We start from the raw sequence: 16,733 nt of genomic DNA on the forward strand, positions 1-16,733 counted from the left end.
TCGCGGACGCGCGTCTCGGGTGGAATCAGTCATTGACGCGGGACGGTGCCGGTCGCGCGGCCCAATCGCCGCCAGGGACGTGGGGAAATTGCCTTATATGGGCAGCGGCGTGCGTGCGATCTGTCCGGCGCACACGCGTCGCGACTGCGCGCCGGGCACCTCGCGAGATATACCGTGACACGCGACCGCACGCGTGCCGCCGCGATCGCCGGTAAAGTAGAGCCAGGGGCGTATCCGGACTCTCGGCGCCCGCGAGTGAGGGAACATTCGATCCACATTTAGGGCCTTTATTGATCAAACCATAAATTCGATGATTAAACTTATCGAGTGATGCCTGTACTTGTTAACGCGAGATATAATTATTGATTTTTTTACTTAATATAGGAAAAGTTATGTTTATGTTGTGTAGAAAAAAGATTAGGGACAATTAGTCAGGAACGTTAAGCGATTCTGTCGATTAAATTAATCGCCGATTAGTTAGTCGGAACTTTCTCTGTTAGGGTAGATTTCGTGCAATGAAAAGCAAAGATAATGCTCGATACAGAAATTATATGCGAAAAATACCATAACAAAATACAGAATTTTCTAGACAAGTACAATGGTATAGTCGATCCGAAAAAATATAAGACATAAGATGTATAGTAGAATAAATATGAAATATGTAGAATAAACGCCCATAAACGTTCTAGTTGAATAAACGCCCACGTCCACATCTGCACGGACATATACACGTGTATATATATTTCTTTAAATACTGTTAGCAGTTATATATAGCTTACATTATCGTTATCCTTTGTACATATAAGAGTGGGATTACATGTTTAATACAAAAAGATCAATGTATCTTGAGCAGATAGTACGCTTAAAAATTTGTAATAAATGATATAATTGCCAGTAGTGAAAATTTATACATGTTCTTTCTTTCCACGAGAAAAACATGTATAATAATAATAGTGGAAATGCACATTTTACGATGATAAAAAGCGATTGTTGTACCACAAACATGCATCTTATTACATGCATGTGTGTGATGGTGATGTTATATATTTCGAATATTACTAGCAAATTATATATATATACATATATATATAAATAAAAAAATACATAAATAAAATATATATAATATATATTATTATATATATAATATATATTATTATATATAATTTTATATATATATATATATATAATTTGCTACCCATTGTATAATGTATACGAACTTATAATCTATATTATCCACTCCTTATCCGCGCTTCTGAGTATTATAAATATAAATATTACGTCTATTATTCCCGAACTCGGCGCGCTAATCCTCCGTACGTACGTTTCATACAAACGATATATTACAAATACAAGGATTGCTTTTCTATAGTTTTACAATATTTAGCAACGGCTACACAATTACGATTTTTCGAAGAGATACTTCCTGGGTCAAAAAAATAATAGCTTATTAAATGATTAGAAGAAAGATTCCAAAGTTTGTCATCTGTGCTTAAATATGACGCACTCCTAAATATACGTATGTACAATTTCGACAAACAGAAATGTAGAGACAATGAAGATCCCTTGTTATGATAATATAATACGATGCAACATTCGTTTTGTACATACTTTCTACATGTCACAATCATAAATACAATTATAAAATCCTAATATATTTCGAACATTTGACACATCTTTATCGGCGATATTAAAGTAATAAAAAAATAAGCGATAGGCAGTATATTAACCTATTTTTAAATAGTGTTAGTTTCTTAATTTTTAAACGAGAAAATCAGTACTGCTAAAAATACTTTTTTTCCACTATTGTATTAACATCTATCAGGATCTCAAACGATAAAAATAATAACTCAAAGACATTCAAATATCTATATATACAGTCTCGCTTTTCCTCAATAGAAAATATTGAAGGTATATGGGCAGTAAATTGAGAGAGATATAAAATGACAATATACTGTACATCAATGAACAATACACCAGCAGTATAAGATACAGAATATGCAATTAATTAATATGTGCAATTAAAAGATGTAAGTGTACCTAATTGATATTAATATATAGTATTATTATGTTAATTATATGTACCCCATTTTCTGATAAAATGACCTTTTATCAAGATTTTTATTCTACCATGTACAACACAAACTCGTCCTATGCCATGTACCGTAACCAGAGTATATTGTTATACAAACGATATTTCTATCTGTTCAGTTATTTGGCAAATAATTTCGTACGGTATAAACTTCAGTGTCTTTCTTTCTCTTTTTCTCTCTTTTCCATTTAAGTATGAGATATATGATTATCCCATGGACAACCATATGGTATTGGAAGATGTGTGATAAAACGTAAGGATTATATTTTTCTACGGTACTCAGTAATATACCGTACTCCTTAAGTACTGTCATTATCAAACAATTGTTCTACGTACGCAATCATTGTATGTGTAATTATATTTTCCGTGCGACAATGGCTATATGGCTATATGGAGTACATAATAGGAACCGTTTCGTTGGAACCTTCTTAATTGAAACCATCTTTTATAATACGTTGAGCATCATGATGAACGTTTGATGATAGTTACTGATTCTCTTGACATGGCGAATAAGTGAATTAAAACGTGCGCATTATAACTTCAGATAAGTTGCATATAGTAATGAACTTTAATGGATCCTACATAAATTATCACATATCCATACGCAAATATCTTCATCCGTCGTTAATAATCTGATGTCATTACAAAATTCTAAAAGCCATCAGGTATCGTATAGTTTGTTTCGTTAACATTCCTTTATTTATCATGTAACCGTAATACAGTACCACAATCAATCCTTCGTGTATAGAATTAGCAAACCGCTACCACTCAACGTATTAAACAGATGGATTCGCCATTAGCCGTAACATTGCAAGTGTTATAAATAACCTAACCTGTCAGTCGTTACATATCCCCGTTCTCGTCGTTAAACGGAGCACTCGATAGACGAGGTAATATCTTTAATTACTACAAGACAACCTCGACAACTTAGCCTTATCATATCTTTACGACATTTAAGACGTATGAACTGTTAGATAAGACCGCGTTTCTTTTTGTAATCTTCTAGATTCAACGATCGGCGAGGTCCTGTATCCTTGATGTTATTAATGGGCTTCGGTAATACGCTAACAGGATTGTCTAGAAATAAAATTGTAGAAATTATAAACACATGTATACGAGTTATATCGTCTCGTTTTGTTTCGTTAATCGCTAAGCAAAAATTTACAACTGTGATACTTCTTGCAAAACTCACTTGGAATAGGAACTTCCAAGTCGATTGTTATATCAAAGTCATGCGCGTCGAAAAGGTCTTCTGAGCTTTGCTTCTTTTTAGATTCCTGTCCATTCTCCTTATCAGCAGCCGACACTGAATCTCCAGCCGGATAAGAATTTGACTTGTCATTTACTGGAACTGTCGCTACTACTTCAGACTCATCCTCCGGCTTGTATATCATTCTCGGTTTAGTACTACGCCTGGTGAACGGGTCATCGATCTTCTTCCCCTTATTAGCCTTCAGTTCTTCCTGTTATAACAAATTCGGGTTAATGGCTTGAAATTTAATAAGTAGAATATCCGAAACATTACCATTATAGCCTTCTCAGCTTCCTCCACATTTTTCTTTCTATTGCGATCGTTTATGTACGATATACTGGAAATTGTTGCCGTACGCATCTTATCCAGTTCCGATGCGCGCTCCTCCAATTCACCTAATTCTTGATTAAGTCGACTAGCTGTCTCGTCATCTCCTCTGCAATTAGCTGCATCGCGTTCTCTCATTAACTGTGCTTTCTTCATTGCATAATTGTAGGGAGCCTGTTTGAATCTCTCCTTTTCGCGTACTATCTTCTCTATGTCCTCCTCTTTGAATTCGTATACCATCGCTTCCTTAATGTCCTTTAATTTCTGCTCGACTTCGTCAAACGTAGGCGTCGATATTCCTTGTAGCGCGCAAGTTTCCTTCCACTTAAAGAACTCAGAATCCGTGAATTCCTGATTCGAGACAAACTCCAACCTGAATATACGTTCTTGTGCACCATGACGCAATTTCAGCCCCTTATTCGTCCTCGTGCCGCCGAGCTGGTAAATCTTTACTGTCTCGCATACACCGCTTATCTCGGCTACTCTATAGACAGGTTTACCGTTATTATTGCCGATTCCTATCCTGACAAAGCAACCTTGCACCACTCTGTCAAAGAAAGGTAAATGAACGAATCTCTCCATCTTGTGACGGGATAGTCGAATTTTATTTAGATCTTCCTTCGAACTGATATACACTGGCTTCTTGGGTCTAGCTTTGTTGCTAGTAATCGATCTAGAATAACGATATTGTATATGTAAATATAACTGAGTAAGAGAGAGATGCAGAAGATATTATTTGCATTAAAAAGTAGCTTAAAAACTTACTTTTTATCGTTGTCGGAGTCCGAATCGCGACTCTCGCTCGAGGACGATCTGCGTTGAGATGTTGGTTTAGTGGATTCCTCTTCCTCCCCACTGTCCGACGACCCACTGTCATCGGAATATATATCGGATGCTTTAAGTTTCGTTTTATTCGCACCACCCTTGTGATCATCGTCCAAATCTTCTTCCTCCATATCCTTCGATTGTTGTTGCTGCTGCTCTATCCTCTGTTTCTCTTTTTCCTCTGTTAAAGAAATTGGCATTAGAAACGTTTGTAACGCGCAAAGAAGACGGCAATAAGTAGGATACTTTACCTCGTTCTTTCTTTTCTTCGCGTCTAGCTTTGAGCAACGACATTGCGTGAAACTTCTTGTCTTGCTTTTCCTCTATTGTCTTCTTGCGATCCTTGCTTCTCTCTTTAGGATCCGGTGCTCGGTCTATTTTCTGTTTCTCCTCAATACCCTTCTCCTTCTTTTTCGATTCCTTTTGCTTCTTCAACTCTTGTTTCTTGGCCATTCTCAGCTTCTTCTCGATTTCAAATCTCGTTTTCATAATCTCACGTTGTTCAATTCGTTTAAAAATTTCCTGTTCACGTTCTTTCTCAGTCATTTGCGCGAGTCTAGCTTGATCCTCCGCGTCTCCCATAAGCTTGTCATCGTAGCCATCGTTGAATTCTTCTTGGCTCGAGCTGGAAACACTTGGGTCTGAATCTGACACCTCACCTGTCGCAATAAATGATTATTGTTAGTTATTATAATACCAGTTAAAGAGAGATCATGTGTTTATAGATTAAAAAGAGATAAAGTATAGTGTATTTTCTATATACCTTCTTCTGGCTCTGAAAGCTGTTTAGCTGGTTCTTTCTCACTGGCACTGTCCTCCGAACTGGACTTTGTCATCTTTCGCTTGCTCCTCTTCGATGGTGTTTTTCTCTTCTTTGTCTTTCCAGCTTTGTTATTCCAGTTATCATCGGAATCCGATATATCTGACTCACGTTTGATGTCTTTCTTAACGGGTCCGTTATCCTCATTTGACTGAGAATCATCTTGCGATTTTCCTTTCTTTTTCTTTGCCAGTGACAATAGATCCTGATAAAGTTCAGACACGTGCTAATTATGAATTATTAACGATGAAATCATGAGAGAAGCGATAGTAGCAGCTCTCAGTTACAAATCGCTTTTCAAATTGTGTTTCACAAGCTTGGATAAACTGAGACACATTATTGCATATATTTCATACTTTATATTACACATAATCTATTCCTAGCACTTGCATCACAATGTTTGAAATAGTGTATACAACCTTTATAGGTTATATGTTTAGAGTTATTTTGGACTTACCACAAAATTTACTAACTTCTAATTAAAGAAACTATTTTTTATCCTCAATATTCCTTGACTTTATTTCTATAACATAATACAGTTTTATTTCCAACATTTAGATTTTTAAACTGATAAATATCTTTGCAACAAACTGCATTACAAAATGGATCAATTTGGACCCAAACAGCTTCATCGTGAAATCAGTTCTACGAAAGATAATCCACGAAGGATAATCAAAAGTTAAAAGGAAAAATCTCCATAGTTGAAAAGAGAAGCTAAGAAGAACGGACATTGTTTCATCTTAAAATATTCGCTCGTAATTCATAGGAAATTTATAAAACATTCGTAGATGTGGATTTGTGAATTTTCATCGGGTGAATTACGCGAAGTCGCTTTGAACATGGAAGGTACGTCGCGATGCATTTTGCAACATTGCAACTCGTCGTGCAACAAAGATCGTAGACAAAGTTAAGTATCTGCGGTACGATAGCGCACGCGGGAGTGTACGGCACGGCCTTTTTTACGCGATATATAAAGGTTAGACTATTTACATTGTCTAGATCCGAGCCGCTCTCCGACGCGCTCCCGCTGCTGTCGGAATCTATGAGGGCCTGATGCTTCCTCTTCGGCATCCTGGCGGCGCGTGCCCGTCGATGGAGAACGTGAACGATAAAACCTCACCGTGCCTCATGCGACGCGAGCACGGGGAATCGGCCGGATTGCCGGATCGGCTCTCGGCGGCGGTGCGAAACAGCGAAAACAGAAACGGAAATCACACCGCGAGCGGGACGAAATGTGAAGCCAAAGACCGACCGAGACACAAGCCGTGCGTTGCGAGATGGAGGGACGAGTCTCGCGCATGCGCGGTGGGGCGAGCGTTAGCAGACGCCGTTAGGTCAGTTAGGCTGAGTTTCCACTGAGCGCGTCACGCGTCGCGTCATCCGAGTTAAACCAATCAAAACATCCCATTTTGTTCCCGTCACAAGTAATGTAATAAAATGGGATGTTTTGATTGGTCGCGACGGATGACGCGACGCGTGACGCGTTATCCATCGCGACCAATCAAAACATCTTATTTTATTACATTATTTGTGACGAAATGTTCAGATTGGTTAACGACAGACGACGCGACGCGTGACGCGCTCACAGTGGAAACTCAGCCTTGCGTTATCCGAATTAACCAATCAAAATATCCCATTTTATAACATTATTTGTAATGTAATAAAATTGGACGTTTTGATTGGATAACGCGACGCGTGACGCGCTCAGTGGAAACTCAGCCTTACATACGGAAAAACATAAAGGTCGATGTTCATAGGCCGATATTTTGGCCATGTAACTTTTTTATTATTTATTTTTATTTTATACATATTTTTTATGTGTATAGTTTTTATATATATTATATATATAGATTATATAGAGCCAAAGGATATTATAGGTTTGTTCGCGTCGCATACTCCAATAAACACCAAGAGCACTTGGATCACGGATAAAAGGTGGCGATTGGAGCAGATGAGTTTTTGGAGTGCATTGGAGTGATTAGGAGCATGGTGGGGCATGCGACGCGAACAAACCTTATATGTTTAAGATCGTTTGATTGCGAAGCACGATCTCGAGATGCTGTACGATCATTTCATTGGTTGAAATTTTTAAGATCGTTCGTGATCATAATCTAAAACGATGTTAAATATAAAGATCGGAGTATGGGCGGAATTTAGTCCGATCTTATTCAAGATCTCAATTGAAATAATTGTACAGAGTCTCAAGATCGTAATTATGAATTTCCTGCCTTTGAATTCCGCCCAAATTATTTCACTTGTCGTACGGACAAATTTTTCAAGCACGTGAATGGTTTACAGAAAACATTCCTGTAGCCAATCAACATGCTTGAAAAGTTCATCACACGACAAATGAAATTAGCCTTTAGGATTCATGGCCCATTTTAATCAATTCTAATTCTTCGAACTAGTTAAGAGATAAAAAGTAAGTTTACCGAGGTAAAACCGAGATTAATTAAAATTAACAATTAAATTAAAATTTCTTTTTATATTTTAGCCGTAATTCGGTTGAAGGAAATCTCCGATTGTCCGATTCACGAGTACTCCGAAAGAGGTCTTGAGAGGTCTTCTAATCCAACATGGAGAACCGTTCGATATCGAAGAAGAGGAAGGTTAGTAATTTTCAAGAGTTTATAATAAATGTAAAAGCGTAAAATAAATATAATATGTAGAAATGCGCTCGTTGCGACGCTGCGAAACTTTTGGAATAATATATTTCGTCGAAAATTAAGTGACTGCTGTAATCGTGAATCGTGATGCTTTCAGCGTCGTTCTCATTTATACACGTGCATCTTACGACTCCACATGTCTCGTTACAAAATTACTTAAAATATATTTAAAATATATAAAATTTAGCGAGATCGCTGCATTTTGATGTTTTCTGCCACGTTCGTTGATTCTGTACTCGATGGGTGATTGTTTCATTAAATGTAAATTTCGAATTTAAGTTATACGCGATAAATTATATATGATAAATTAAAGACAAGTAAGATTTGGCGTTGTTAATATTTATTCTTTTCTTATACTTTCAGTTTGTGGGAGACGGTGTCTTCAGGGCCGAGCTGAACGAGTTTCTGACTCGTGAACTCGCCGAGGATGGCTATTCGGGCGTGGAGGTCCGTGTCACGCCGAACCGGACGGAAATCATCTTACTGGCCACCCACACGCAGAGCGTGCTCGGCGAGAAGGGACGCAGGATCAGGGAGCTTACCTCCGTAGTGCAGAAACGGTTCAACTTTAAAGAACCGCAGAATGTCGAGTTGTACGCTGAGAAGGTTGCCACGCGCGGCTTGTGTGCCATTGCGCAGGCAGAATCTCTTCGGTACAAACTGATCGGTGGCCTCGCTGTGCGAAGGTAAGTCAGAGAGTTATTTCACGCACATTTTGTCAAACCTAATCGTATCTTCTAATGTTTCCATCAGAGCGTGTTATGGCGTCCTGCGTTTCATCATGGAGTCAGGCGCTAAAGGCTGCGAGGTAGTTGTCAGTGGTAAACTACGCGGTCAGAGAGCGAAGTCGATGAAATTCGTCGACGGGCTCATGATACACTCGGGCGAGCCGACTAACGAGTACGTGAACTCTGCCACCCGGCACGTGCTCCTTCGGCAAGGTATGATTGCATTTTGCCGCGGTCATTTCTTTAATTGATAACATATGTGTTCATGAAAATGATGGATATCCAATTTATGATGATCAAAAGTTTAGATTTTATAAAAATATAGATATATTTCTATATTTTTTATAAATTTTATTAATCTATTATATAAATATATGTCTATATTGTATTTTATTTGATATATTTTAGGGGTATTGGGAATCAAGGTGAAGATTATGCTTCCTTGGGACCCGAACGGCAAGAGCGGGCCGAAGAAACCTCTTCCGGATTACGTGTCCATCGTGGAACCGAAAGAAGAAGTACCCCCGACCGTTCCAAGTTCCGAGGTGAAGCCGGTTAAAGATATACCTCAACCCACTCCTCTCGTCATGTAACTTTCGTTTGAAATACATTTAAAAGGAAAATATTAAAAAGAAGATTCGAAACGTGTGTTTTATTCTAAAAAAATAGGATGTTTTTACTCTGAAGGATTCGTCGACTATATCTTGGGACGGTTCAACATATTATCTTCGTTTATAAAAAAATGTTTCTTACGTTAAAATTATCCTGACTTATCCTTCATCCTTTTAAGCATGATCAATATGAAATATTCAAATTGAATTAGAAGTTACATTAGTGGACAATTAATCAAATTATCCCAGACCTTGAAAATGGCGGTTCGATCATTTCTGATCATTTCGTAATACGTTGCCTCCATAGATGATCCATGGGGTTTCTCGCGCGACGTAATCGTCGGGATAAAATTCCCCTAGAGACGCCGCAGTGTTTTCAATCGCGGCAATTACCACGGAATGTGGTAGCCCGGCTGCTTGGAGCCGGACGGAGGGGGTGGGAATAATAAAACGTTAGGCGTGTCGGCGTCCGTTTTTTTATACGCGTGCGACGCTGTGCGACTCCGAGAGTCCCGGGTTTTGCCGAATTGCTCCGGGTACCGGTCTCCTACCCACTGGCGGACCCCCAGTTCCCCTCCCCCCCCTCCACGCCTGGTGCTCATCGCCTCGACCGGACCGCGGAATGTCAAGGGTGCACGTGACCGCGACGCCGCCGCGACGCCGCGAGAATGAGAATGCCGTGGACGCGCGGCGATAGCGTTCATACCGTTCATAGCGTACCCTGACGAAGCGGTGCGGACGTAAACGTAAACGTCGGGAAGCGAACACGTCGCGATACATGTGCCCGTCGTTGGTCCGCGCGCGAGGGTGGGTATGCTCTTATGGGGTAGCGAGCGGGCGGTAGCCTTTGTCGTGGAATGGAGACGGAGAGCGTAAAGTCCGGGGCTAGCGAGCATAGCCATAGCCACCACAGCAGGAGCTCCCAGAAGCATCATCGGTCCCACAGCTCGAAGCAGCATCACAGGCAGCATTCTCACCGCACCGCTAGGTACGCTCGACTATTGAGAGTAAAGACATCACTTTAAACTGACATCCTTATTTCGCTCGTATTTTCGCCGTTGACTTTCTCACATGGCTTTGCTGAGAACAAGGGAGTTCTCTATTAATTTTACTCTCTCTCTCTCTCTCTGTTGCGCAATTGTACATACAACTAAAATTAGCGAGTTGTTCCATCAATGCCAAAAAATTCAATTGCCAACGAATCTCTTGTGATTTATTAATTTTTTAAATTAATCTTCCGTGATCTTCTGTGCCAGGAGCAATCGTAGTCAAAAGAAGGAGAGACAGAATTTGGACACTAGCGAAATGGCACCGTTTCAAACGACGGTGAACGTGCGGGGAGACAGCGTGGACAATTTGGGCCAGGAGGTGATCGAGGTGCAGATACTGCCGCAGGATGAGAACTGGGGAGAGAACACCACGGCCGTCACCGGCAATACCTCAGACAGGTCGGAATCGACCGAGGACGTGAGCCACTGGCCGAATGAGACCGACGGCACGTTCGGTTCTGGCTGCAATCGCTACGTCGGTCCGATCGTAGCGACGATACTCGGGATAAGCGCCTTCCTTAGTCCTATAGCCATGGTTATCTTGCCTAAAGTGGGATTCTTCCCCGACTCGTCGACGGTACTGACGATGCAGCAGAAATTGCATCTACTGTCGTGCAACGCCGAGTGCAAGGGCGAGCTGCTAGGATTGGCCTTCAAACTGGTGCTACTGGTTATCGGTAGCTGGGCAGTATTCCTGCGTCCGCGAACCGCCACCATGCCGCGCATATTTTTATTCAAGGCGGGAGTGCTGCTACTCACCACACTGTGCATTTGTACTTATTGGCTTTTTTACGTTGTACAGGTAATAATCCTGGATGTGATTCGCGCAGCTGTAACTTTGCGATTGTATTATATGTATATCGTTATTAAAATGCCTGTGATGTACTTTTCAGGTCACCGAGAGTGCTAAGACTGTTGCCAATGGCGAAATAACAGAGTACAAAAGTTTAGTAAATTACGCAGGTACCCTTGCCAATACACTCCTGTTTATACACTACACCGCAGTGCTCCTTATCGAAGTTCGTCATCTACAGCCTACGTTTTATATTAAGGTACGCAAATGTTCTTCGTATCGCGCTAATGACAATTGATCGTAATATGCATTTTAAATTACCCGAGTCATTTTTATATTTTTGTTTGCAGGTCGTTAGATCACCAGACGGTGAATCGAGATCTTACGCGATCGGCCAGTTATCGATACAGAGAGCAGCCGTGTGGGTTCTAGAAAGATACTACACAGAGTTTCCGATTTACAATCCGTACTTGGAAAGATTGCCGGTCTCGAAGTCAGGTAGGAAGCAGTCGAGTTTCAAGTTCTACGAGGTCGACGGCGGAGTGACCGGCGGTATGCAGTCGCGCGGTGGTAGCGGGGACCGAGCGGTCCTGGCAGCGCAGGCGCGTCGTCGCGACTCGAGTCACAACGAGCGCTTCTACGAGGAGCACGATTACGAGCGACGAGTGCGAAAACGCCGCGCGAGACTTGTCACCGCCGCCGAGGAGGCATTCGCGCATATCAAACGTTTGCATTCCGAGGTAGATTCCACGCCGAACCCCGGGCCGATGGATCCTATGGAAGCCGCACAGGCGGTGTTTCCCTCTATGGCGAGAGCTTTACAGAAGTACTTGAGAATTACTCGGCAACAGCCGCGTCATTCGGTAGAATCTATTTTGAACCGTCTCGCCCGGTGTTTGGCTCAAGACGCGGCGCCGCGCGCCTTCTTGGAACCGTTCTTCGCTGCGAGCCCGGTGCTGTCGAACGAGAAAGAGAGACAAAAGCGATCGCATCATTGGGCCTTGGTGTGCGAAGGGGAGCTACCCTCACGCCCGATTGCTAACGGTTGTGAGTTTCAATTGAGACAGGGCGAAGTGGCGCTCTTGTGTACGGCGCATAGATTACCGCACTTTAATCTCACCGAACAATTGGCACATCCCAAATCGAACAAATTCCTTCTGCGATTAAACTCGGAAACCTCTGTTTAAGATACTTGATAAAGTTCGGTGATAAGATTCAGATTTTTATCTTCAGGGCAGCGATCATGTCTAACTTGTCGCCCTAGGGCGAAAACGTGATAAGTTTTACGTGATCGATCCCCTGATGTTTATGAAGTTAAATGAAACTATTCCAAATATCCCAAAATGAGTATGCTTGAAAAGATTTTTAGCACAAATGATGTTTTAGTCGAGATGATGTTTAATATAAAATATTTCCTGTGACGAGAATACTGTTAGAGGCTTTATTTTGCGCTGAAAACATGATGTGATAGATATTATCTTGCTTCGCGCGGAAAGCATTTTTTAAATATTATTTCAATTAAATCTTATTTGTGCCAAAAATTCTTCCAAATCTTCATAAGACCGAAGGCTAAGTCTTTTTAGAATATTATCTAAAACTTATATTCTAAAACATGGCCTGTTATGCAACAGTATAATAGTATTTAGACGTTCTAACGTAATAGACTGAGAAGCACTGAGAGAAGCACAGCAGTTAGGAAAATAATTTGCCATTGCTTTCTTGACAACATTTATGACATTATTTTCTCTCTTTGAGAAAGAACCACAATGACATTAATAAGTGATCTATACTTCTGAACATACCTTTAAGTAATTATTACGAAGTAATAATTAGTTTGTATTATAAAATACTCAGTTCATTTTTTATCTTTAAGACATGCGCACGCGCGTGCGTATATTTATTTATTCTATCATATTGCATATCATGAATTGTATATATGTACACCTTAAATATATCTAACTGGATTTTTAATGTGTATATATACACGTACTTATTTTGAGGCAAAATGTAGGCTAATTTTAAAACAGTGATTCGCCTAATGGTCAATCATACGATAAGTGTCGGATCTATTCGGATTCATAATATAATTATTTATCGTTTTTTTTATACGTATTTTATTTTTACGTATTCCTGAGTAAGTGTACGCGTTAAATTTCTTTTCTCTTATTACATATACACATTTTTCTTCTCAAAAATGATATTGGTACATCATGAATCCAGGGAAAGCAAAGTAATAAACCAAATAAACGATATTCATTCTGTTTTAGATCAAGAACGAACAGAATATTTTTTTTATCTACTGCATTGCAAATGTATTTTAGTTTAACGAGCACAAATCCAGTAGGTGATGGATGAGGATTTGAATACGAACGATTAAATAATCGTATTGATATTTACGTTAATTAATACGCATTCCTAAGTTTGTAAACCGTATTTGTAGTATCGTGCTTACGCGAAGGAGATATGCTTTAAATATATAAAATTCATACGTATGTGTTCATACGCTTATGCGCACATATAGCAGCACACACACGATTCATATATTTCATTGTTAAGGGAAAAATGTGAAACTCATATCTTGGTATCCTGTGTTTTGCAATGTAACGGTACGCACAGTAAATATACTCGACATTTATATAGCCTTTTGTACTTTAACGTTTTTTATATTATTTTTATTTTGATATAGTGTTTATTAAGTACACACGAGTGGTGAATGAATTACTAGATGATAGAAAATTCCAATACAATTCTCTGTTAAGTTTGTCCACCTCAATTTTCATTATACTTGAACATTTCTGCGTTGTGATTAGATAAGAATTATGCTTTATTGATAACTTATATAACTGCATACATGCTGCATGCGATTAAATTGTCCTCTTTTTTTTGTTTACTCTTAAATGTTTGTTAATAACAATCATAATACAGATAAAGCATTGTGAATACTTTACGGAGAAAATTTGAAAATAATTTTGTATACTAGTCAACGTTTCTTTATGTTTAATTGAAATTTTCCGTCTTCCTAGAAAATCTGTAATCACTACAATGATTATTAAGTACAAACATTTACGAGTAAACTATGAAAGTTAAAGTAATTTTAAACACGAGTGATTAAATACGTGGATTATACGTAATAATATAATTTAATAATTAAATCTCATTAATTACATATCTCTTGGCGCGTATCTCTAAGCAGATTTAAGCGCATTCTTCCATATTATTTGATAGCAAAGAACAAATTTGCGTATCTTGTAATATGTGTATAGCAAACAGAAATTCCATGATTGGATTATATGTATATATTCATACAAATCTCTTATTATTGGATAAACATCGGATAGACGATAGCTTGAATCACAAGCCTAATGGGAGAAGCGAGATTTTTATATTGAGAAAACTAATATTGTTGAATTTCTTTATCGCATTCCGAGATTATATGTCTTCATCATCGTAATGGAATTAATAAGAAATGTAAAAGCGTATGTTTCCTATGAGGACATGAGCTTTCCAAGAAAGCGTACAGTTTATAATAAGCACACGTATCTTTATGCTCGTATAATTTGTTCACCGTATTGTACGCTTTGCTACATTTGTAAATCATATAAGATAAAAGTAAATAGAAAACACCTTCGGAATTTTTTAGACTGCGCTTGTTCGACGAACTTTGACTTAAAAAACATTGAGATCAAGGAAACCGAGAGCAATTTCTTTATAACTTGGAATTATTATGAGTACTCGTATGTATTTTTTCCACCGAGCTTTTGCTATGGGTGTCTTTTTTTATTTATGTGTGCTCGTGATGACTGTGTACTATTTGAAAGATGAAATATACATTTGATGTATAAAATAAAGTCTTTTCTTTTTCCTTTCTTATGAAGACTTCTTCCTTGATATGAAAAAATTTGTTCGAAAAAATTGTTACGAATCCTCAAGCTTAGTATTAGATATTATAGCGAACAATAAGTTAAGTTAATAATAAAAAATATTTAGGAAATAAAATTTATTTGAAAAATATATTAAAGAATTATGGTAAAGAATTAGTACGTATGCTTAAAACACATGATGATAAAATCTTAAAAAGATAATTTTGAGATGGAATTTCTGGGCTTTAAAAATTAATTATAAAAAAATATGTCTAAAATAAAAAGTAAAATAAGAACCAGAAAAGATAAAGATTGTAACATTCACAAAAAAATATAACAAATTAAAAAGTATAACATGCATAAATTGAAATAAATATGCGTTGAAATAAAATTTGTTTAGGGAAAAATCCATAATGCGATTTTACTTAACTTAACCGAGGGAGATGCGGATAAAGATTTTATTTATGTGTACATAATATTTATCACAAATATTAAAAAATCGTCAAAGATATATAATATTTGGACAAGCGCTTCACATATAAATGTTTCGTGTACAAAATTCTTGAACGTATCTCACATTCATGTGAGATATCGTGGTGATGTTGATGTCTTATCACACACATATCACTAGCCATAATCTTTCCATGTCTTATCCCACATAGCATGCATATCAAAAAGACGTCCAGAAGATATCCCGAAGATATATTTAGGAGATAGGATATCTTCAGAATATCTTCTGGACGTCTTTTTGATATGCATGATATGTGGGATCATATCACTAGCCATAATCTTTCCATGTCTTATCATATCACTAGCTATAGTCTTTCCATGGCTTATCATATCACTAGCCATAATCTTTCCATGACTATATTAAGGCTCCTGGGTAATCACCGCAGCCATATTGAATTCTTGCTATCGAGGCGAGAAATAACACCCTATTTGGTCCTGCGTTTTATTTCGAAATAAAAAGACATTTCAATAAAAAATCACTATAGATCGTTTCAGAACACTTCTAAAATTGACCGGAAACTATCCTTTTCCCTCGACAATAAACAAACAGCCATAAAACGAAGCCTAAACATACGGAAAACAAGCCGTTTGACGACTATCCAAAGGAGTGGAGAATGTTCTTTCTGCATATGTACCTACTTCTTGCAAATCTTACTTCTCGGTCAATTTTACGTGTTTCACGAATACGTTAAACGTTATAGCACAAGTACAGAGCGAATAATAAAGAAATTAAACACAGGACAAAATAGGTTGTCAACATGTCACAAAGGACAGAATTGTCCATTGGAGAGAGTTCTTATCTTATTTCTACCGCGACGGTACGTCGCCGCGTCGCCACCGTCAGCGCGGAGTTTTCGGCTCAGGGACCAGGAGCCTCAACAAGACTTCACACAAGGTGCTTTCCTGAGAAGGAAGTTCTTCGGTCTTCATCGGAATCGTGTTGTACAATTTCGGTGAAAAAGTGTCGTCGAAGCTTATAACACCATGCGGACATATCGCCCCTTTATGTAAGATATGAGATTTTATTTTTAATATATTTTTATTAAATTATTAGACGTGTTCTTTGTAACTATGTTATGTTATACTTTGTGCAAAAGAATTAGACATATAATTAAATGATGCACGGAGATAATTTTCTCCTAAAATTTATCTTGAAATCATGGTAGTTGTGGGATAACATGTACCACCAAGAATTTTATGCGA

At 38.4% G+C, this 16,733-nt stretch overlaps 3 protein-coding genes across 3 annotated transcripts; 2 read left to right on the forward strand and 1 right to left on the reverse strand.

Moving 5' to 3' along the window:
• Nucleotides 1–529: 529 nt before the first annotated feature.
• On the reverse strand, nt 530–6,606 carry Rtf1 (RNA polymerase-associated protein Rtf1). The gene is made up of 7 exons (XM_071706724.1): nt 6,304–6,606; nt 5,257–5,518; nt 4,745–5,152; nt 4,434–4,674; nt 3,615–4,341; nt 3,282–3,552; nt 530–3,166 (listed from the first exon to the last, which is right to left on the reverse strand). Exons 1-7 carry the CDS (start codon nt 6,382–6,384, stop codon nt 3,060–3,062), a joined length of 2,097 nt encoding a protein of 698 aa, XP_071562825.1. The 5' UTR covers nt 6,385–6,606; the 3' UTR covers nt 530–3,059.
• Nucleotides 6,607–7,807: 1,201 nt separating this feature from the next.
• Nucleotides 7,808–9,342, forward strand: LOC139772792 (small ribosomal subunit protein uS3A-like). Its single transcript, XM_071706728.1, has 4 exons — nt 7,808–7,922; nt 8,343–8,665; nt 8,733–8,920; nt 9,116–9,342. The coding sequence occupies exons 1-4, from the start codon at nt 7,890–7,892 to the stop codon at nt 9,298–9,300; spliced, it is 729 nt and encodes a 242-aa protein (XP_071562829.1). The 5' UTR covers nt 7,808–7,889; the 3' UTR covers nt 9,301–9,342.
• Nucleotides 9,343–9,595: 253 nt separating this feature from the next.
• Nucleotides 9,596–15,008, forward strand: Vang (Strabismus domain-containing protein Vang). The gene is made up of 4 exons (XM_071706727.1): nt 9,596–10,306; nt 10,575–11,169; nt 11,261–11,419; nt 11,511–15,008. Exons 1-4 carry the CDS (start codon nt 10,176–10,178, stop codon nt 12,345–12,347), a joined length of 1,722 nt encoding a protein of 573 aa, XP_071562828.1. The 5' UTR covers nt 9,596–10,175; the 3' UTR covers nt 12,348–15,008.
• Nucleotides 15,009–16,733: the final 1,725 nt, after the last annotated feature.

This window comes from Temnothorax nylanderi, unplaced genomic scaffold (assembly GCF_030848795.1).
Source record: "Temnothorax nylanderi isolate EJ_2023f unplaced genomic scaffold, tnyl_v1.0 TNYL_tig0053_pilon, whole genome shotgun sequence".
Lineage (NCBI taxonomy): Eukaryota > Metazoa > Arthropoda > Insecta > Hymenoptera > Formicidae > Temnothorax > Temnothorax nylanderi.